The sequence below is a fragment of the Polypterus senegalus genome, chromosome 13 (genome assembly GCF_016835505.1).
Source record: "Polypterus senegalus isolate Bchr_013 chromosome 13, ASM1683550v1, whole genome shotgun sequence".
Lineage (NCBI taxonomy): Eukaryota > Metazoa > Chordata > Cladistia > Polypteriformes > Polypteridae > Polypterus > Polypterus senegalus.
The window spans coordinates 142,020,987-142,042,928 of NC_053166.1; the positions used below are offsets into that span (position 1 = coordinate 142,020,987).

Here is a 21,942-nt window from a genome sequence, read left to right on the forward strand (position 1 = left end):
ATATGTTTAAGTTGCTCATTTTTCAACTCTTCTGTTCATCCAAACTAGACTTGGCAAGAGTCTCTTACTCTCTGAGGACTCTGAGACAGGTGAGATCACTGGTAAACGGTTTTGTGGCCTGAATCCAGAGGAGGAAGAAGAGCTGGACAGCATTGGCATTCAAATGAAAAAGAAAAGCAAAGTTTGGGATGATCAGGAAGCATCATCTAGCTTTTCCTTGGAGGTTGGTAGCTTGCATACAAATATTCCCCTAACGTTACTGAGAGTTTCTGTCTTATATACAACAATAGTAGCTAATTAACTTTGATATATTTTTGACCCCTTGGTTGATCTCTATAGTCCTAATAAATAAGCCAAAAAATAGAATTTTTACTTACTGTCTGTCATTACTGTATATTTTCATTCATTTCTTGATCCCACTTTTCCAATTTTGTGTCATAGGGAGCAAGGGGTTATCCTGACAGCATTGTAAGCAATATACGAACCAAGCATAGCAGTTACTATATGTTGTTGTAACATGAAATACTAAGATTTTTTTTTAATTATACACACACAACTAAGTTTTTGTCCCATTTTCACCATCCATCCATTATCCACCGCTTACCCGAGGTTGCATCGCGGGGGCAGCAGCCTAAGCAAGGAAGCCCAGACCTCCCTCTCCCCAGCCACCTCCTCCAACTCCTCTGGGAGGACCCCAAGGCGTTTCCAGCGTTTCCTGGGTCTGCCCCGTGGCCTTCTCCCAGTGGGGCTTGCCCGGAACACCCCCCCAGGGAGGCGTCCAGGGGGCATCCTAACCAGATGCCAGAACCACTGACTCCTCTCAATGTGGAGGAGCAGCGACTCTACTCCGAGTCTCTCCCAGATAACTGAACTCCTCACCCTATCTCTAAGGGAAAGTCCAGCCATCATTCGGAGAAAACACATTTCGGCCGCTTGTATCCACGATCTTGCCCTTTCGGTCACTACCCAAAGCTCGTGGCCATAGGCGAAGGTAGGAATGTAGATCAATTGGTAAATCGACAGCCTCGCCTTTTCGCTCAGCTCTCTCTTCACCATGACGTACCGTTGCAGAGCCCGCATTACTGCAGATGCTGCACCGATCCGTCTGTCAACCTCCCGCTCCATTCTTCCCTCACTCGTGAACAAGACCCTGAGGTACTTGAATTCCTCCACTTGAGGCAGTAATGTGTTCCCAACCCGGAAAGAGCATTCCACCCTTTTCCGTTTTCAAAAACTTGTAACAGTGATATTAGAACAGGCCATTGAGTCCAACAAAATACATTAGCTCTATTCATCTAATTTATCCAGAATAACACTGAGATGAGTATTGAAGGTCCCTGAAGTCCTACGCTCTATCTCACTACTTTGTAATTTATTATTTGTGTCTGTGTATGGTCCTCTGTATAAAGAGAGGAAAAAAAAATCAACAATCACTTTGTCTCAAATAGGAATAAAACTTCTCACTGCGAAGCACACTGTTTTGAAGGGAATTATTAAATTTAAAAAGGCATCCATCATACTGTATATACCCCATTCAGGATGGGGTACTTATTGAACCCAATGCTGTCAGTATAGTTTTAGGCTGCCACTGAGTCAAAATTCGATTGGGCAGATTTGAAGTAGATAGATGGATGTGAATATGATGCATGAACACAAGTTACTATGTAGGGATGGATACCAAATACACCTGGTAAAAGCATCATAGCTAATGAAACATACTTTGGCATCATTTTAAAATTTCATCTGTTACAGTATGGCTTGTTCAGTCCATTTTCATATGCAGTATGAACTCCTATAATATTATTGTCTATGGTATCTATAGTACATCATATATGCAGTTTTTTTGTGTAAGTAAATTGCTGAGAGAGGTGAAATTTGGATAGATCTAGTTTCTTACTCCACCCCCATTGTTTAATGCATCCTACCAGTAAAGATGTAGATACAGAAGTAGGCTTATCTTCCAGGAGACTAATGTTGAGTTTGTATTTGACCATGTTATATGAAATTGGGAATTCTCTGTCAGAGCTTGTGGAATTCTCAAAGTTCTGAAGAATTGTACTGGCATGTGAATTGATCATGAAAAAAGCTCCAGAAGTGTATGTTTTTATCAATCCACCCATCCATCCATTATCAAGCCTGCTAACATGTAATTGCTATTCATTTTAATCTGAAGATGTTTTTACAAATGTATTTTGTACTTATTTGGTAGTATTTATTCTCAACATGCTAAAAGCTTTACTTTGTGTGAATAATAAGTTGTTTTTTGTGGCCCATACTAAAGGCCTTGGGCTGTAAATAAAAAGTCTAACAATCTGAGTGTCAAAAGATAACAAATGCTACAGAGTTTATTAAGAGCTGATTAGTACTCTAATGGTAGCATACATGCTTGCATTGGACCTTGAATTTTACTTGTCTGTTAATTATGGATATTAATTCATAACAGATGCAGACAAAAAGCAAGAAAAAGAAGAAAATCATTGATCATGAAAAATTGGCTACCAAACTGGACAAAGCACTTTCTCTAAACAGACTCAGTAAAATCAGCAAGTCCCCATTTAAGTTTGCAGATGTTCCACTTTCAAAAACAAAAAATGGTTCTGGTAGAAAACCTCTAATTACCCATGGACTAGAAATTATAGCAAAAGAAAGAAAGAAAAATCTTTCTAAAAACCTGGGGATTTCACAAAAACCTTCTAAAGAAGGTAAATGCAGATCATCCTCCAAACCCAAGAAGATGAATGTTGGAATAAAGGTGAAAGCTCAGCTCAAAACATCTCGCTCACCTTCAAGGTCAGAAGTCAGCAGTTATTCATACAGTAAGTGAGACATTGCTACCTGCTTTGGTCTTGTTGTTCTATCCAATTTGATTGTATAGAACAGTTCTTTCAAATTTTTATAGTGTGCTGTGAATAAATAACAGGTGGTAACTAATTGTTTAATATAATTTAGTTTTAATGATTTGTATAGTTTTTGGTTTCTTCTTTTATAAATAAACAATACTGATAACTTCATTAACATTTTTTTAGTTAAAATATTTGTGGGAAGAAACCGTACTATACAGTACAGTGTTAAGGTTTTTCCAGTCTCTTGGATTTTACCATATTTTCTGATAAATTTGATTTTGTCCACTTGCCTTCAAATTGGAAGTTGTTAGTTATATTCAACAGTCGGGTAGCTTAATAGGTAGTGTTTTTAATTAGCCTTATTAACGTTAAAGGTTCTGGTTCTGTTTTATGGCCAACCAGTTTAAATTTTGTATTTCCAGAGACATGAAGTATAGATTATAAAAGGTATTTTTAACTTAACATACTAATATAATACAACTCTATAATGACAGATACAGACTCTGAGGATGAAGATGAATCAATAAAGGATGTATGGCGGCCTCACTCTTCATTAAATACCCCTGGATTGAAGGGAAAGCTTTCCAATCCATATGATTCTGTGTCAAAGAAGAGCAGACAATCAGCACAGCCATCCAAGAGAGGCATGTCATCATCGGTTGAAACACTGAAATCAAGGCAGGCAACAAACAAGAGAAAACACAAGCACTTTGCTTTGCTCCTTCAAGAGGCAGAGGCGCGGTCTTCCTTCAGTGACTCCTCGGAGGACTCATTTGATCAAGGTTACTAGACACACAACCTCAAAATTATAACCAAATACACACACATGCACATTATATATGTATATGTATATGTTTTTTTTATATATATATATATATATATATATATATATATATATATATATATTTGGAAAAAAGATGCATATCATTATTGTGTTTGGGCATATTTTGATGGCGGTCTAAAACTGAAGCAGCCATCTTTTGATACTGGCAGCGTAGCCTGCCCTTTCTTACATTTATATTATTGTGAATAGTTTTATTGGCTCTTTTTAGAGCCCCACCTTTTGATTTTGCTTTTTTTTTTCTTTCTTCACTTATCTTTTTTTATTATTACTTTTTATCCTCTCTGTCTGGCCTTGTTAAAGGCATCAGTGGAACTGTAAATGGACAATGCTGTGTGTGTGTGAAGAGCTTGTTGTTTGTACTGCATTTTTTTTTTTTTTTTACCAAGCTTTATTAAATATATTGATTTCATTTTTAACTAAAATGTGTGCTTTGTCTCTCTTGCAATGTCTTCATTAGGTTATAGGCCGCTTCCCTTCATTCCCAAATGCAGTTTACTGCTCTGTTATTCAAATATCCCTTCCTTTCAAAGGAAACAAATTCACAGTTTTGAAGATGCAGAATTATGTGGTTTGACAGTTTTTGGTAAATTGCATTCTGATGGGAAATTTTGGAATTGCCCCAAAAGTTTGTATTTAATAACCAAAATCTTCAGGATTATTGATAAGGAAGGCTGATGATAAAATTAATTAAAAGCATATCTCTTTTAGAGATTTTTCTTTCTTTTTATTCCTGACATAGAGATTTGAGAAACTTACTTCCAACTGACAAGGGCAAGTGTTAAATTTGAATTTTATGGTTTAATTTATTCCTCCAGATTAATACATTTAACTCTTTGTTCTTAATGCCACCTACATTACAGAAACACAAATGAAAAATGTATACCTACCTTTATCAGGGACACTATGATAAGAAAAGTCATTGTAGTAGTTGATGCCTATTTAATAAACCTCTTCATTAGGGAAACTTTTAATAAATGCTACAAAAATTTAATTAGATATCAAGGTAGATGTCAAACTATTTAAGTATAAACCATTATTACCCAAATTTTAGTATATGAAGATTTAATAATGCAATGTTACGGGGCTATGCAAACAAATAATGCTGGTTTTGTAAAAAGCATGTCTTAAATTTGGACAAATATGCCTTTGCTTTTTAACTTTTTTGTTTGCTTAATACATGCATACTACTTTGTTATGGTTTTGTATTTGTTTTATACAGAAGGGATATTTGGACAATAGGGTATCTAATGGCTTTCCCTGTTTACTAAACAAATAAAATAACCTAGCTTTTCTAAATTGCTCGCTTACTCCTTGCAGCTGCTTGGCCACCCTTTCACCTATGACCCCTTCTCCTACTCATGATGCTTTTAAATGTCTTCTTAGTCTTTGCATTTGCTCATCCCACTGTGCAAAAAATAATAACAAAGACACAAAGCTGATGGCTGAGAGTAGGGCAGACTGCCATGCAGTATGTGAGGTCCTTTTCTGTGTCATCTGAGCCATGCACCTTGTTCTGTAGGTAGGATATTATTTTTTTCTCAATGTGGCATTTGTTTGAGCTTAACCATAATACTAATTCTTTTCACATTTTCACTGTTGCACCATAAAAAGTTCAATTTCTTTAACAGTACTTGGTTTTCAAATTTAACCTTGCCAAAAATGTCTGACAGCCATGGTTATTCTTTTAAATGTGTTATAATTGCTACAACATGAAAATATATGTTTGACCATTACAGAATAAACACTCTTTGGCAATGAATTACATTTCATACAATGCCAAATATGGAATGCAGTCTTTTTGGTTTGTGCCTTCCCCTGCACCATTTTACATTACATTAAAATGCTTTATTTCATAATGAAAATATTATTTTTCAATGATGATCAACCGAAAGTGTGCATGTCATATTTCTATTTGTTAAAGATGACTTTTTTTTTTTTTGCAAAAATTTATTGTTGGTTTCATTTTAAAGGTGAGTATTATTTTGGAGAAAACAATGTGCCCCTATGAAAAAAGCACTTAAATATTCCTAAACAATGCATTACCCAATTTATCCAGTATGTATCCACCACCACTTCACTCTCTCAAACAAGAATTTGCACACATGATTTAAAACTAGAAGGTTTTCTACAAAGGTTATAGCTAATTTAGAGCTGACAGGATGACTGAAGTCTGAAGTGAAGAGCGACCCACATGCCTGGACTACCAAAGCAAACCTTCTGACTGGCTAGATACAGAAAACAACGTTTTTAACATGATTACAAGAAGCATTCTCAACTAATGAGTTAATTCATCACTTTCTGAAATTAAAAAATGTAAAGTGACTGTCCCCTGGAAAGAAAGAAAGAACACTCCATCTTCTTATGTTTATTTTTATTCAGGCTGTATACAGAAGTGGCTCTGCAATTTTGCTTTCAGTGTTGGAAAGATTTTCACCTTTCATTTCAAATAAAAAGCATGTGTTTTTTTTTCAATATATTTGAGCAGTGAATTTTTAAAGTCACATCTTTTGAACAGATTGCTAGAATACATTATGTACAGTAAACTGTTTTCTTTGTTTTGAAGTGAAATTGAGTGTATGTTATAGGATTAAATTTGACATTAACAAAATAAACAAAGACACATTTTAAAAGAAATAACCATGTCTTATGAGGCCTATAATGAAGTGAAGGTACTTTTCATTCAGCGAGTATATGGTTTGCTTTTGTATGTATGTTTGCATGTTTTTTTTAATAATCTAAAAATGTTAAGAAAAATAAAAAGGACCAAAAACTGTTGAATGTCTGCCTACACACAGCCTGCTTTGTATACGGTAGGCTTGCTTGTATGTCCTTATTTTATTTTTTTAAGTGTATTTTTTTTGGCTTATTTGGTTTTGCTAGATGTTTCAGATAATCTTATTCTGTGCATGAATGTGAGCTGCTTTAACATCAATGTAAATCCAATGTACTCAAAGTCATGTACCACTTAGTGACAAATTTTGCTCTCTTTTTCTGCATTAACTTGTTTGCTTCTTGGCTTTTTATCTACAGCATCAGACTAGCAAGACATTATAGAACATGAACTACCTTATGATGTTTCTTTTAATTTTCAATTTGGGTTTAAAAAAGTAGTCATTTGCTGTTCAAAGCTGGTATCTGGCTGAGGAAATAAATTAGATTCTGGACACATTTGACTGCTTTTGTCTTTTTCTCTCTTGACAGGTTAAACTCACGTTTCATAGTTAATCTATCACTTACCTGGTCAGATGGCTCTGCATGCTGTAGATACTTAAGTATTTCTGCATTTATGTGTTTTGTGTGTTTGTCCGCCTAACTGTCATTAGTGAACAGAATCTGCATCTCTTGTAATTTGTCTTGAGCTTTACTTTTTTTTTTTTTTTTTTTAATATTAATTGCGAAGGAAAACGTGTTTGTTTTGATGTGACATGGTTATAATGCACTTTTAATGTGCATCTTTGTTCAGTTGCTTTCTAAGCAGCAGTGAGTTTCATATATGTTGAGCAGCTGTTTTCTCTAATCTCAAAGAGGTTGCTTCAGGTCTGAGCACTTCTGTTAAATGTAAAATATACAGTGAATTCCAGATGACATAAGCAATTTTCTATATCGGCTGTTTGTTACTAGTAATTGGTAAATCTTTGTAATTCATTTCAGAGGCAGCCAGTTAACATCTGCCCAATTTTTTGCATCTCTGTTTCCACATACTGCAGTTGATTAAGTACTGATACAAGCCTTACTACTGTATTTGCTTGTCTTGTACCATTTCCGTATTAAATACTCCATTGTTAAGGTGAATATGGTGAACCACTTGTAGTATGACAAGTTGACATTTAAGTATTTGAATCCATTCAAAGTTTTATCATGTAACAACTGTAAATGGAACCGAGACAAAAATCTCAATAGTGGTGCATACAGTATATTTTTTAATACATTAAGAACATTTAGATATATCAATACAGACACAATTAAGACTAGATTGTTACAGTATTTAGTAGTTTTGCTAATGTTGGATTCATCAGGGTTGATGGCAGCATGTGCAGGAAAATATTAAGTGAACTCTAGTCAATTTTTCTTGACCATGATTTTTGGGTATGTTTAATATATATGCTTTTAATTTATCTTGATTCTCACCTCTGTCTGGCGAGTCTGTTAGATTCTTAACTTTGTAAATTATATGAAAGTCCCAAAAAATCAATGTAGCTTTCACTATTTGCTTAGCAGATTCTTCCTCTGATGAAGAGGATGAGGAGGAAGATGAGGAAGACGAGATAGATGAAGAAGACTATGACATGGATGAAACAAATCAACTGTGCTCTCCCACTTTGGAGGAGAGTGGCTTGGGTTTGCTTGCTAGGTTTGCTGCCAGTGCCACACCCACTCCCCTTATCTCCCCTCTTCTCTCTGTTGTCCAGTTGGAGGCAAAGCAGAAGGCTAAGAAAAAAGAAGAAAGACAAAGCCTAATAGGTAAGAATTGTTTAGTAGTTGTATTTGCGTGCTGTATTTCTGGATCTTTCACACCTGATATTACATCATAAAGTGGTTATGTAGTCTATTTAGGATTGTTACCCCTATTTTTATATTTTATATCCTTACAAAGTGTTCTTTGTTTATGGTTTGATTTGGGAATAAAAGGTGGAATTAATTTTGTAATGGCAGCTTTTCTGCCTTGACTCATAAAAATGACCTGAGCCATTGACTCAATGCAGTTTTACTTGATTATTGTTGTTTTAGCTTATTGTATTAAATTAAGTTGGTTGTAGAAGAATTTCAGTGGCCTGTAGTCACTATCATGTTAGGGCACAAGGTGCAAACAAAGTTTGAAATTGTTTCCTACATGAAAGAGCTAATGTTTGAGTGTTGTGAAAAGGGTCTTGCCTGGTAGGTTTCAAGTTAATTTAATTGCCCATTGTTAACACATTAAACACTTATGTTTTACTTGCATTATACAAAAAACAACTGGTATGTTCATAGCTGTAACCCATTAGAATGAGGATTAAATCATGTATGAAAGGAAAAGGAACCTACTGTATGGTGAAGTAAATTTTGCAAGAGTATAACTTAATATTTTAAACAATGTTAATTCCTCTTCACAAATACAGCTAGAAAAATCTGGAAAAGATCTGGAAACGATACAATAAAATGGTCTGTTGTGGTCAAACCACTCCACAATTTGCTATAGTTTGTTTTTTTACTCTGGGAAAGATAATCACTTCAACATGACTTAGGTCTTCTCCAATAGGAACTTACCAAGTACACCTGTAACAAGGAATATCCTTCCCAAATGATCATGCCAGCTCAAATTGTTTCTTCCTATCTACAGAAGCAGAGTTTCAACCCTTGGATATTTAACTTTCCATTTAGAGTGAAAACAGCACCCTATGCAGGAACCTAATTTTTGCAGCCCGTGCTTAAGGTCTGATATTTATGGACTATGTCCAGTGATGACACTTAAATTAAAAACTTTGTCAGTGGTCTTAGCATCTGCTTTCACAACAATTTCTACCCCAAGTTATGAACAGTTGCTCAAGGTGCTTGTACTCCTTCAGTTAAGGTTGCTGCTTCTACCCCCAGACACATTACTCCTTCAGTTTGATTGAGTTCATGGCCCCTCTCTGTGCTAATCCATGCTATTTTTTTGTCATTTGTATAACACTACAAAACTTAAGACTCCTCAAGTGAACACTGTATGTTACAGTTTAGTAAATTCACTTTTTTAATAAATGTAACACACATATAGAAACTAAATCAACTACTGGGTATTAAAACCAAAGCAACAATAATTAATTCACTTTATTAATTTTAAAAGGTAACCACAGGAATACAGAGACCGTAAAGGATATCCTTTCAATTATACACTCCACTAATGTTGTAAAGTAAAGTATTTTAGTGCGCACAAACGGTATATATTTTTTCTACTGCTGGATGTCACATTAAAATGATGCTCTGAAAAATGAGTACAGTGCATACCAAGGTTGAAGCCAATAATTGCAAAATTGACGTGACTAAGTAACAACCTGGTGGGCAAGCTGTAATTTTAAGACCTACCACTTGTAATTCCTGGATGCAAAGTAAATAGAATGCCATAGAGTCTGTTCCAAATTTCTTTAGTAGCTGGATGGTAGACACAAATCATGCTATTTTCCTTGGATTCATGGACCCTTGTAAACTGAGTTTTTGATTGACATGAGAAACTTTCTTTTTCCTTGTTGTTTTCTGATACTGACTAATCAATGGGGGTGGTGTGGAGGGACAGCAAGAAACAAATTGCAATTTCAGACTTAAAAAACAAATATTCAACAGTAAAACATAGGAAAATGTGTAAATGGAAACATTTTAAAACTGTCATTTAGTAATAGTAAAAATGTTCATGAAATGTTACAAACTATGATATAAATGTTGCTAAGTCTGCTTTAGACGACTTGTTGCTAGGCTTAGGATGTTTTCAGTAACATGTTGGTAACAACAAACAAAGATATGAAAAATGTGAAGGCTCATTCTAAAAGAGAGTTCTATAGGTCACATAATGAGTCAAAGACAACAGGATTTGATGTTGAATACTGAGATTTCCTGTAGTTCACATTAAGAAATGAGGCTTTCTGCTTCTGTGTATTTACAATTTTGGACATTTTACGTGAAAAGCCATTCTTCCTGTGCTGTATTCAAACTAGTTATACTTTGCCTAGCGGTGTGAGAATAAATGACAGATTCTCAGACTGTTGTAGTTGTTTGGAGTGTTATTAACATTGGTTCAGTGGGTTGCTCATTCCCCATGGAATGAGGTTATAGCAGTGCAAATTCTTTCTTACCTGCCATTTCTGGGCATTGTGTCAGAGCCTACGATGTTTCAACAGACAGTGATTTCTCGTTTCATGTAGTACTTTATACTCAAGAATGATATTAGCACTTTTTATCAAATCTGGGTTTCATGTCGACATATTTCTCAGTTGAGCGTTACTTCACCATAGTATTTGATGAATAACTAATTTGGGAATATACTGTACATTAGCTCTAAACACTGGCCAACCTGTATGGGAAGAACCCTACATAGAGAGATAGAGCTTAATACAATAGGACCAATGGGCTCACTTCAATGGCTATTTAAAAAAAATATTCAAATATAAATGCACAGATTGTCGGTGTATTTGATAGTGTTTTTGTTATACCAATACCAAATGTTTTAAGATTTTTGCATATTTTGTAAAAATGTTTCTGTTGATGTTGTTGAAGGTTCATGTCAGAGGCAGTGCTTCTGTCATGTCATTTTGAAAAAGTCTATGAAAAGGAAAGTATTCCAACAATTAATACCTAAATATGTAGATATGATGCTAACTTTAAAGGTTAGTATATAAAATTTGAGTAGAAAAAAACAATATGCACAGGCTTAGAGCTCAGATGACACTGTCTGTACTGTCTTTGACCAATGAATGAAAAGCACCTAATGCATACAGGATAAAGTAAAGGGGTTTTCCACAACTGGTTTTTCAGTCTGCACTGTCCTTATCTTGGTTCATTCTGCATATCAGGAAGGTTTTGTTTCTGTCATCCATTTTTTTAAATTTGTGCAGCTTTGTCAATAGATTGCAATTTGCAAAACTTAAGAGATTTTTTTTTCCCCACTTCCTAGGTACTGAATTTGAGTATACGGATTCCGAAAGTGATATTAAAATCAAGAAAAAGGTTTCAGCACAACTTCATAATAAGAAACAATTGCCTGAATTGGTGATTTCTCAAGTAGCAGCTGGAGATGATTCATGCTTGAACAGGACAAAGATGACAGAAAAAGGCAGAAAGCCTAAAAAAGTTAAGTCACCACGTGAATTTAGCTTTGACTTAGGAGGTGAGGCAAGTGATGATGATCGATGGACACGAAGGAGGAGTGAGCGCATTTTTCTCCATGATGCTGGAGTGGGGATGTCTGTTGCACCAAGTGAAATAACTGCTTCCACTGCAACAAAATCTGCTCGATGTTCAAAGACTCAAAGTCCCAGAAAAGAGGCTAACAAATCAAAGGACGCCAAAGATCTTACAAAGGTATGTTCAGTTGATTTTCGTTTTCCCCAATGTGTTAGAGAAAATTTGAGATATACACTGCTGTAGTATATAATTGAATCACATATTATGGCATGATTCCATAGTAATGATTTGCTTCAGATCAAAACAACATACATTGCAAAGGAAAAATAATGAATGGCCTTAAATGATTGTGGATGGAGTTTGAATGCAGGGTCTCATTGACTGTTTTTTTACCATGGACCCTATGACTATTGTACCTGCTGTGTTATCTTTATTTACGTTGATGAGGGCATTTAGATTGGACACATAAAGCTATGATCTAGAATCCATGTTCTGCATCTAGGATAATTGCTTTGCTGCCATTCTTTATCTACCTAAAACCATTTTCATTTAAATTTATCCTCACCAGGCTGCTTACAGTCAATTGTGTAGGTATGTTTAATAGATGTGTTGATCAGTCTGTTTTCAAGCCTGCCGAATTCACTGGATTTTAGAAGAACTGTTAATGAAAAAAATCTGCCTCTATTTACTGACTTTTGGTTAGCTTTTTGAGTGTAGGCCGTTTCTGAATATGCACATTCTCAGGAAATATTTATTTATCTGTCTGTTACAGAAAAGAAAAGGGAAAAACAGCCCTTTGTGTTTAGCACCTCCACAAATATCCAGCACCACCTCGGATGGCAGGGTTAGCATAGCGGCTTGTCCACTTAGCCCCACCAAGAAGAGTAAGATGAAGATAAAAACAAAGGAGGTAAATAAACAAAACATAATGAGTTGGATGCATGTTTGAATCTTGAAAACGTTTCTGTCAAAATCACAAAAAAAATGCAAAGAAAAAAAAAAAAGTATTTATGTATTTTTGCTTTTACGCCAGACAGGGCTTGAAATGTGGAACAAACACAGTAAATACATCCCAAGCTTATAATGCACAAAAAAGATCCCGAAACCCAGAATACACATAAATAAAACTCACACATAATTACATAATTATTTGGGGATGTTTGATAGTACTACTTATTTTTTGTAACAGATTTTTTGTAACAGAGCATTACTTAGTCATGGTCATCAGTTTTTATTTTTTGGATAGCCAAAGCTGCTGTTGGGTGTGATGTTTACCAAGTATATGGAACATGGCAAAATACTTCATTTCTGCCATTCATATTAAATTCCATATTGATTGGAATCAATTTTGCTTTCATTCTACTAGTTACTGATTTGAAAGCTTAACAAAGAAGAAATTGTCAATTATAGGTATTTATTTTAGTTTTGGCATGTTTTCAAGTCTTTAAGCACCTATAATTCAATGGAACTACTGTTTCAAAGAAAATATGTAAAAAAATATTCAGCATGGCAATTATCTCTTTTTACTGTTCTTTTAACACTAATATTGTATCAACCAGTGAGTCAAGTTGATTGGTAAAATATCATTTCATATTCTCATATACATGTTTCATGATTTCCTATGACTGCCTGTCATCATCCATCTATCTATCTATCTATCTATCTATCTATCTATCTATCTATCTATCTATCTATCTATCTATCTATCAGGTTTTCCTTTCTTAGTGCTGCTAATGTGGTATTTTTGCTGCAGTCTTAGCATCCTTATTTTTTTGTATTTGATGATACATTATATGTGTGAAACAAAAATGGCAAAGGAAGCATGAGCGTAGTTTGGCAAAGATGCAGATGTTTAAGAATTTCTTTAAGACAATAAAAAAAAGATGGCTTACTTAAAGTGAGCTCAATTAAAAGTAAGAATGGTCTGTATCTTGTTTTTTGAATCTCGGTGGTGCAGTCTCAAATCACATTTTTGCCCACAGTAGTTAGTTCAGTATATTATTGGTCAATGCCTACTCTTGAAAATATTTTGGCTAGTAATAAGGAGAACACTGATAGTATTTCCATACTTTTAAAATTAATGTTGTGGTGTTCACCACTAGATGATCTCAGGTGAAGCTGGGAAAGAGACATCTCTGCTAATATCCTTAGGCAAGGAGTAAAATTCAGTTATTTATAACATTCATTCTTCATCATATTGTTCAAAACTTGCTCAATTGTATCTATCTTTCCAGATAAATATGATCTAAAATGTGTAAGGGATTGTACATTCATTATAAACATCATGAAGCTCCAGCCTCACTAGTACTCTACATATATTTGGGGAGTGTCTTAAGTTAAAAACGTTTTTAGGAAAGATATTTACTTATCTATCAGGTATTGTCAGATTTAATATCCTTATTTTTTTTACAGCAGTGTTTTAAAGTAATATATAATGGAATTAGGCCATCTAATGATTTACTCACTGTGCTTTCCCACACTACACTGTTAGCATGTTGACTAAATTTGCACAGTTAGAAGAATTTTATTGTGCACTCTTAATTCATTTGGAAAAGGATATATTACCTGAAACTGTGCAGAGCTTATTTATAATTCAGGCAAGAATCTATTGTGAAATAAGTGTCAGGCACATCCCAATATTTCTGTTCAACCATTGTTGTTTTAATGCATTTCAAAAGACATGTTACATTATGACAATAAAATTTAAGTTTCAGTGAAACAAAAGCAAGAGGGTTTAAAAAGTCGGTTCAATCATAAGTATAATTAATTCCATATCATAGAAACAATTAAGATATTTAATCAAAAGCCACAGCCCCACCCAGAACAGTGAGCTTAATTAATAACATTTTGTGTTATACAACCTCCTTAATTATTAAAACCATGGAAGACCTTTGCAGAAGTTCAGACTTTATTTTTGTATAACATCAGTGATGTCTTGCAAAATGCTAAAGAAGCACTAGATAGATCCATGCAAAGAAAATTTGATATTTGTTGTAGTTTTAAATTATATAAAATACAATTTTTCCACCGAGTTATAAAGAGTGCATTGGTTTTCTTCCAGTTGAGCAGAAATGGTTGACATGCTAACAATGTAGTATAAGAAATAATGGTTGGTTTATCACCAGATAGTCTAAGTTCATGTGAAATAACTTCAAACAATACTACAGGAGGATTTGCAATGATTTTAAAAACCTACCCTGTCTAACATATAAGAAAAAATCTTGCCCAAAAGATTACTTTTGGATAGTCCCAAAACATATGCCCAAGTGAGGTGGGACTACCAGGCATCCTTCACAATAAGGGTCCAATCCCTTTTATATCTTAGATCATTTTAATTCAGAGAGGCGTGAATGAGTTACAGTTGAATTACAGTGTGTTTTGTACAAATGGAAGAGTTTTTCTTTAATAATATATATATATATATATATATATATATATATATATATATATATGTGTGTGTGTGTGTGTGTGTGTGTGTGTGTATGTTTGTATGAATGTATTTATAATATAGAATTTATGTAGCTAGAGATCCACAAAGAGAGAAAAGGAGTCACATATCTTAAGAGTTTTTTATTCCTAAGCTTTCAACAATTTACTAGGTGTCATCAGGGGAAAAATGAATCGACATACAGGAATCAAATGCATATGTGTGTGTGTGTGTGTGTATTTTCATTTGTACTTTAGACGTCCTGTGAGGGCAAATACAGTGACAGCAAAATACTAAGTGCCTCTATTTTGCTTGAAAGAAATGTTTGAGCTCTGCAGGTCTTGGATAGATTTGAAACACATCTCTTTGCAAAACTTTTCATGCCTGCTGATCTACTGAACCTGCTGTCATTTTTTAAGACTTTTAGTTTTTATACTGTTATGGGTGTATCTGTAGTACTGAATTTACTTTAAAATACTTCATTTGTTAATTGTGCACTTTTTTGTAATCAGTCAAATATTAATAAAGTATTTTTGGCAAGTCTCTTTTGGATATGAACATCTGCAAAATAATTATAATTTTGAACCATGCAGTGATAATTATAGTACAAAGCTACATTATGTTGCATAGTATGTAAAGACTGATTCTGAATTTGCCTTCAAATAAGGACTATATCAGTCTTTATACTATCTGTCAGTGAGGGTTTGCAGGCACTGAACACCATACATCTATTAAAACTGAAATTAGGCTTTGTGTCAAGCTGGATTTGAAGAGTAAAAGAATATAAAGTTGCACATAATTGATGGCAACAGCTGGTTGGAAATTTGTAAAGTTCATTACACTTTACTATGTAAAGCACTTTTGAATGGATTTAAAATTTGGAAATTTAATGTAACAAGCCTTACCCATGAATAATGTCAAAATACAGTGTTGTAATTCCTTACTATAATTTTGTTTCTTGTTATGAAGTGCTTATTAAAGACATCACAAGCTTGTGAGAAGCTTAGTGCAAATTCTGAAAGTAGTAAATAAAAAAATATGATAGTTTTGTGTTCCCAGTGGTTTTTACACATGACAAATTTACTTTATCACTTTCAAAATGCAAAGGTTTTTGTACCTAAAACAATTGAAAATGCCTTTTCTGTAACTCTGAAAAGGCTTTGTGTCATTTTCAAAAGCAGTAAATTTGAATTGGCAAGTATTTAGGACATTCCTATTTTAATAATTTGCAGTAGCACATTAGTCAGTTAAATAAACCCAGTAGTATTCACTTGCTGCATTCCTAACCTAATAGTGTAAAACTGCACATCCACTTCAGGTTAGTAATAAAAATCAGTCTATTTTGAAATAGACAAGTGTGTCAGGCTTGGCAGAGGTGTGTAAGATAGAATAACAAGTAAAATATATACATTTGTTTGGTTCTTAATTGTATAATAGCTTGTGGGTTTATGCAAATTATCAAATGGTTGCTGCACATAACACAGGAAAAATATTTAAATGCAGCTTGGACTGCCTGCTGATACTTTCAAGAAAAGCATGCTGAGTTTTTTTCACTACACTAGTGGCTCCTCTATTTCAGTTGTTAAACTATGTTAAGAAAACAGCTAGTTTATTTATACACTGTAAGGAATATTTAGCAAGAACATTACTGTTACCCACTAGAATGCACAGGTCTGTTAAATTAAGGATTACAAAGTATATAGCTTTTTTTTTTTTAATTTTTGCATTTGAAATGTCCTTGAATGTAATACAAGATGGAAGCCTAACAACTTTCCAGGTGCATTTTAACTTGACAGAGAACAAAAAGAAAAGATTGGTAATTCCAAGTTATCAGTGAAAAATTATGGAGTATGAACCTTCCCTCTTAGGCTATGAGTCTTGTCTGCTCTCTTGTGAAGCTCTGATCATTATTTAGTATTTATTTTATATAGTGCCTTTCTTTAGGAACACTAGTACTAGGTTGTTGTACCGTGTTAGCCATTATGAATGTAGAGAAAAGCCAAGCAAAATGACACCTTTATGATTACATCTTGCCTGAAGAAGGGGCCTGAGTTGCCTCGAAAGCTTGCATATTGTAATCTTTTTAGTTAGCCAATAAAAGGTGTCATTTTGCTTGGCTTTTCTTTAGGAACACTACAAATACTACTACACAGCAGTTCACATTGCGCAGCTCACAGAACAGCTTGTTAATATCAAGCTGTTCGAGAAAATACTCTCCGGTCTTTTGTTGACTGAACATCAGGCTCGACTGTCCTCTCGCAACTGGTTTAGCTCAGATGTCCAGTTTCTACATACCATTGTAAATTGCCATGCCTTTTTATATTTGATTAATTCTAAGGAAAATAAAGAATAATATTTGGAAAAGCAGTACTGTCATCTTGCAGCTTAATACATATTAGTGCAATGTTGTGTTTATTACCTGAAAAAAATTATGTCTCACAGTGTAACATGAAGTTCCTGGCAACCTGGCCTATATTTGTATATCTGATTTAACAAAAAATAAATCTAAAAAGCGCAGCTGTTAATGTCATCTAATGCATGCTCTAGCAGTGAAAACACTTCTCTTAAGATAAAGAAACATGTTTCTACAGAATTTCTTTTTTCTTCCCATAAGGGCCAAGTTTTCAATAGTTTTAACAATTCCTTGTACAAGTTTTATTTTAAGTGTACTTATCTCTGCCCTGACTTGCTCTACAAATAGAAATGAGCTTTCCCTGCTTCTATGTGTTTTCAGAGGTAAAGGTTTGAAATACGCTTTACCTGTAGGTAAATACGCCTTTATGTAATCAACTAAGAAGGGACCTGAGGGTGAACAGAGGGGCCTCAACATTTTTTTTTTTTCCCCACGCTCATTCCCAGTATGACTTCTAAAAGGATTCTGTCTGTCAGGCTTTCATTTGTATACCTATACTGAACCTGGAAGCACATTTTAATCAAACAGAAGGAGACATTGAGAGCTGCAATTGTTTTTCCACTTCTTCCACTACAGGCTCGAGGCAAAGGTGGTGCAGTGAGTAAGCTGATGGAAAGTATGGCAGCTGATGAAGACTTTGAGCCAAATCAGGACAGCAGCTTTTCAGAAGATGAAAACACCCCACTGAGCATGCTGATTGACAGGCCCTGCACACCTGGTGAGTCTTGATTGCAGTGCTTTTATCTTTTCAGAAGTAGCACCTCCATTCTCCTCAAACGAGAAAAGCTGCTTATTGTCATTTTTTGTTTCTATCTTTTTATATTTTATGTACGTGTTGTACTAGATTTTTTTAAGTACTAAATGAAAATGTTTATTAGATCCTAAAGGAACAACTTTCAATGTGAAAAGTCTTTATAATTACCATTCACAACAAGAGAGATCCATGCACATGGTTTAGGACCTCAGACTTGAAAACTAATTTAAGGAGAAAAGGGATAATATTTGTGATAAAGTGAATATTCAGTTTATTTGTTGCAGTGCCGTTCATGTTTAGATGGTTCAAAATACTGCACAACTTAATCTGTGCCTTTACTTCACTTGATATTCAGTTTTAATGGTGTGATTTACAGTGGCAGCATTTGGGGTATTAAAGAACAGGCCTCTGTGTCATTAGCTTTTTCAATTTGGAATTCGAAATGCTGCTATGATATACCAAGAGCAAGAGCTGCAGTCTCTTCAGCATTTTCTGCATCTGCTCTGGTGTCTTTTCCAAGTGAGCCATGCCTGGTATTCCGCTCTTAGTAGGAATAGAGGAAGCATCATAACTAAATGCACAAGCCACTTTGGCTAGCTAATCTCTAGTCATAGATGCAGTGGTTCTACTCAGAGGTCCTGTTGTACTGCTGATCTCCTAACCATGATTTTGATGCCCTGCAGAGGGATCTCAATTACTTGTACTGTACTCTCAATCTCTTTCTTTAAATAACAGTCCTGAACTTCTGAACATGACCCAGAGATAATTGAGCTCATCTGCTTGTAGTAGTTCTTCACTCCTCATCTGTTGGGAACAAGTAACTCTTTTTTTACAGTACCATCATCTCTCATTTGGAGGTACTTATTCACATCATATTTACAACATTTTCATCTGAAGACCACTCCAGCACGTACTTGAGTTTGCAGCCTGATGAGACCAGCAGAACGTTATCCATAAACACTGGACATGCAGTCTTTAAATTTTCAAACTGGATAATCTCCAAGCCCCAGTTCTGCCTTGATAACCCGGACCATAAAAATTCGAAACAGAAGAGAAGACGACGTTCATCCTTGGTGTCCAAAGTCATGTATGTGAACAAAGTTTTCACTCTGCGAAAAAAAAAAAGAAGTATGTTTCTGGAACCCTTTGCATTTATAGCACCTTTCTTAAGCTTTCACAGTATACACAATCATAAGCTTTTTCCAAGTCCAAAAACAAGTAGCAAGGATTGGTAAGCTTCCATTACCCCCCTAGTAGTTATGCAAGGAAGAGTGGGTCCATAAATGTATCTGCTGTGTTCCTGAGCTCAAGGAGTGACTTTGAATGGCACCATTTTAGCAGGACACTCTTTGTCATCTTCACTGTACTATACCTAGTGTGTCTGCTTTGTTGTATTAATGTCTTTTGCCTTTTCTTTCCAGCTCCTCGCAGTTGTGTTATTGATAAAGACGAGCTGAAGGATGGTCTGAGGGTACTCATTCCCATGGATGATAAGTTGTTGTATGCTGGTCATGTGAAAACTGTACACTCTCCAGACATGTAAGTAACACAATGTCTTTTTCTAGTTTCCTTTTTAATCAGAAATTATTTTTCAGTGTGTTTATGTATATTCCTGTGATATATAAGATGGATTTTTTATCATTGTAAGATAAGCCATTAGAATTTTAAAAAGGAGAAAACAGGGTGTTCATGTTTTACAACTTTACAGCTGTACGAGATATAGAATAAGAATGGTGTTTATTCAGCTATTTATATAGTGAATACCATCTCAAGGGCCGGTTAAAGCAAGCGAAATTATGCACAGGTTTACAGGGGTACACATCACATTAATGGATGGTTTATGCCATGCCTTTAACAGCTCAGTAGGTTTGGTTATCCTGTAATATTTCCTACAGAGTAGCATTAATTTTCGCACCTCGCTTATTTAAGAGCACTCTTACTACTTATCATGTTTTCTTCTACCTTTGCAGCCTCATGACAAGCAATACAATTAAAGTACAGTGATACAACCAAGTGACATGACCCATTCCCCCCAAACCAAACAGTACAATAAACTTTGAGCTGACAAAGGAGTAAGAGGAGACATGTTCACAGTAATTCTTGCCACTTTAAAGGGAAGCCATTGCATTCATTGTTGGCATATTTATTATATTCTTATTTTACACCAGTAAATTGGATTGTTCGGTTACATAGAGGCCAACCAGTGCTGTTATTGCACTTCTAATGTCTATTCAGTTGCTTATTTCTATTTGTGTTATATTTCTTACCTTTTGTTTTAGGTATACCATATCAAACATTCTTTTTTCCTGTTTATTTTAATAAACAAGTAATGATTATTCATTGTTTCCCTTTTACATTTGGTCACATCTGACACAGACACATCAAAAAACAACAAAAAGCTATAACTGAACAGAATCTTGAGGTAGTAGCAATACTTTTTTTTTCCTCTTTTGAAATAAAAAAAAAGCATATTTTGTTCACATCTGACCCAGGCACGTCTCAAATTATATAAAATCAAAAACGTGCACAGTATTAGCAATAACATTTGTTTCCCTTTTGAAATATGAAGTCCTTTCCCAGTTTAAATGGGTGGTAATGAAAGGCAAGGTGTTGTTTTTTTTTTCATAGAACTTAAACTTTTTCATTCACATGGTTTTAATCACTTATATGATAGAGGCAAAAATTTGAGTTCCACAACAACACCTTTTCTGGTGAAATTGTTTTCCCCACAACCAGGAAAAAAATACCTGAGTAAATCTTTAAGAGCAAGGCAGCACTTATGGCGTGAAAGTGGATTGGCTCATTTATTTTAATGATTTGTCTTTAAAATGTCTTTTTTTTTTTTTTTTACTTTTACTATTTTTTCCATGTTTCTTTGTTGATGAGCTCACATTGAAGAATTTATTGGTAACAGAACATATAGTGCTCAAGCCAAAATGACTGAAGTAACAACTAACAAAATGGCATTTTTTATACTATTTTAACAAAGTTTATTGTCCGCCATCATTCACAGAGCACCCCAGTAAAACAACAGTAATATAACTTCAACCTTAAAACGCAGACTTCATCACATTGCTTTGCATGACGAAACAGCAGGCAGGCAACTGCTTGTACATGTTTACTGCATGGAATATGTGTTAAATCAAAAGAGAAGCAGTATGCAAAGAATGGTGAACACAAGGAGATCTGTGACAGTCACAGAAGGGACAACTGAATTCCACAGGGCACAGATATATTAATAACAGGGGACCTATATGATAGCCCGATGAATTTCAAATGTTTTGCATGCCTGCCTTTTGTTTTGATGACCAGTTGCGTCATATTCTGCCCATTGTTCAATATTCTGGCACAAGCGTAACCAGCCTCTCATTGAAATTCATGGCTGTTACGTCAGCTGCGCCATGTACTTAGAAATATTTTCCTGTGTGTGTTTCCAAGTCTGACATCATTTTCGCCGCAACTCCCTTGCACCCAGCGCGGGATATGAACCAGCCTTTATGCGGTTCAGGGATATAAGGGGGAGCCTGTATCAACACACATGTTAACGGCACATTTGCTTAACAATTTAACAAAAAAAAAAAAGGCATTTTGCATCCGTTACAGTATAATTAGTTTAAAGTTTCAATGATTTCATTCACAACTGATGAACTAAGTAGAAATAATAATTGCCAAAGCCTAATTTTGGTTGCATTTGAGGCCATTTTAGCTACAGTCTGGAGCCTTGGTGAGACCACAGGCTGGACCATTTGGAGGTTTTTTCTGGGCCGCATGTGGCCTTTGGGCCGCCATTTGAATAGGCCTGCCATAGTA

General features: G+C 34.9%; 1 protein-coding gene across 8 annotated transcripts in view; it reads left to right on the forward strand.

Annotated features, from left to right (window-relative positions):
• tnrc18 (trinucleotide repeat containing 18) overlaps positions 1-21,942 on the forward strand; it is a 138,340-nt gene that overhangs the window by 86,785 nt on the left and 29,613 nt on the right. For 5 of the 8 annotated variants that reach the window (XM_039776506.1, XM_039776505.1, XM_039776511.1 and 2 more), the window contains exons 15-22: positions 49-223; positions 2,444-2,816; positions 3,338-3,625; positions 7,903-8,148; positions 11,309-11,715; positions 12,311-12,448; positions 17,955-18,096; positions 19,554-19,671. In XM_039776506.1, coding sequence (XP_039632440.1) covers positions 49-223; positions 2,444-2,816; positions 3,338-3,625; positions 7,903-8,148; positions 11,309-11,715; positions 12,311-12,448; positions 17,955-18,096; positions 19,554-19,671 — 1,887 coding nt within the window. The remainder of the gene's footprint in view (positions 1-48; positions 224-2,443; positions 2,817-3,337; positions 3,626-7,902; positions 8,149-11,308; positions 11,716-12,310; positions 12,449-17,954; positions 18,097-19,553; positions 19,672-21,942) is intronic. The other 3 variants (XM_039776510.1, XM_039776513.1, XM_039776512.1) reach the window with 2 other exon arrangements.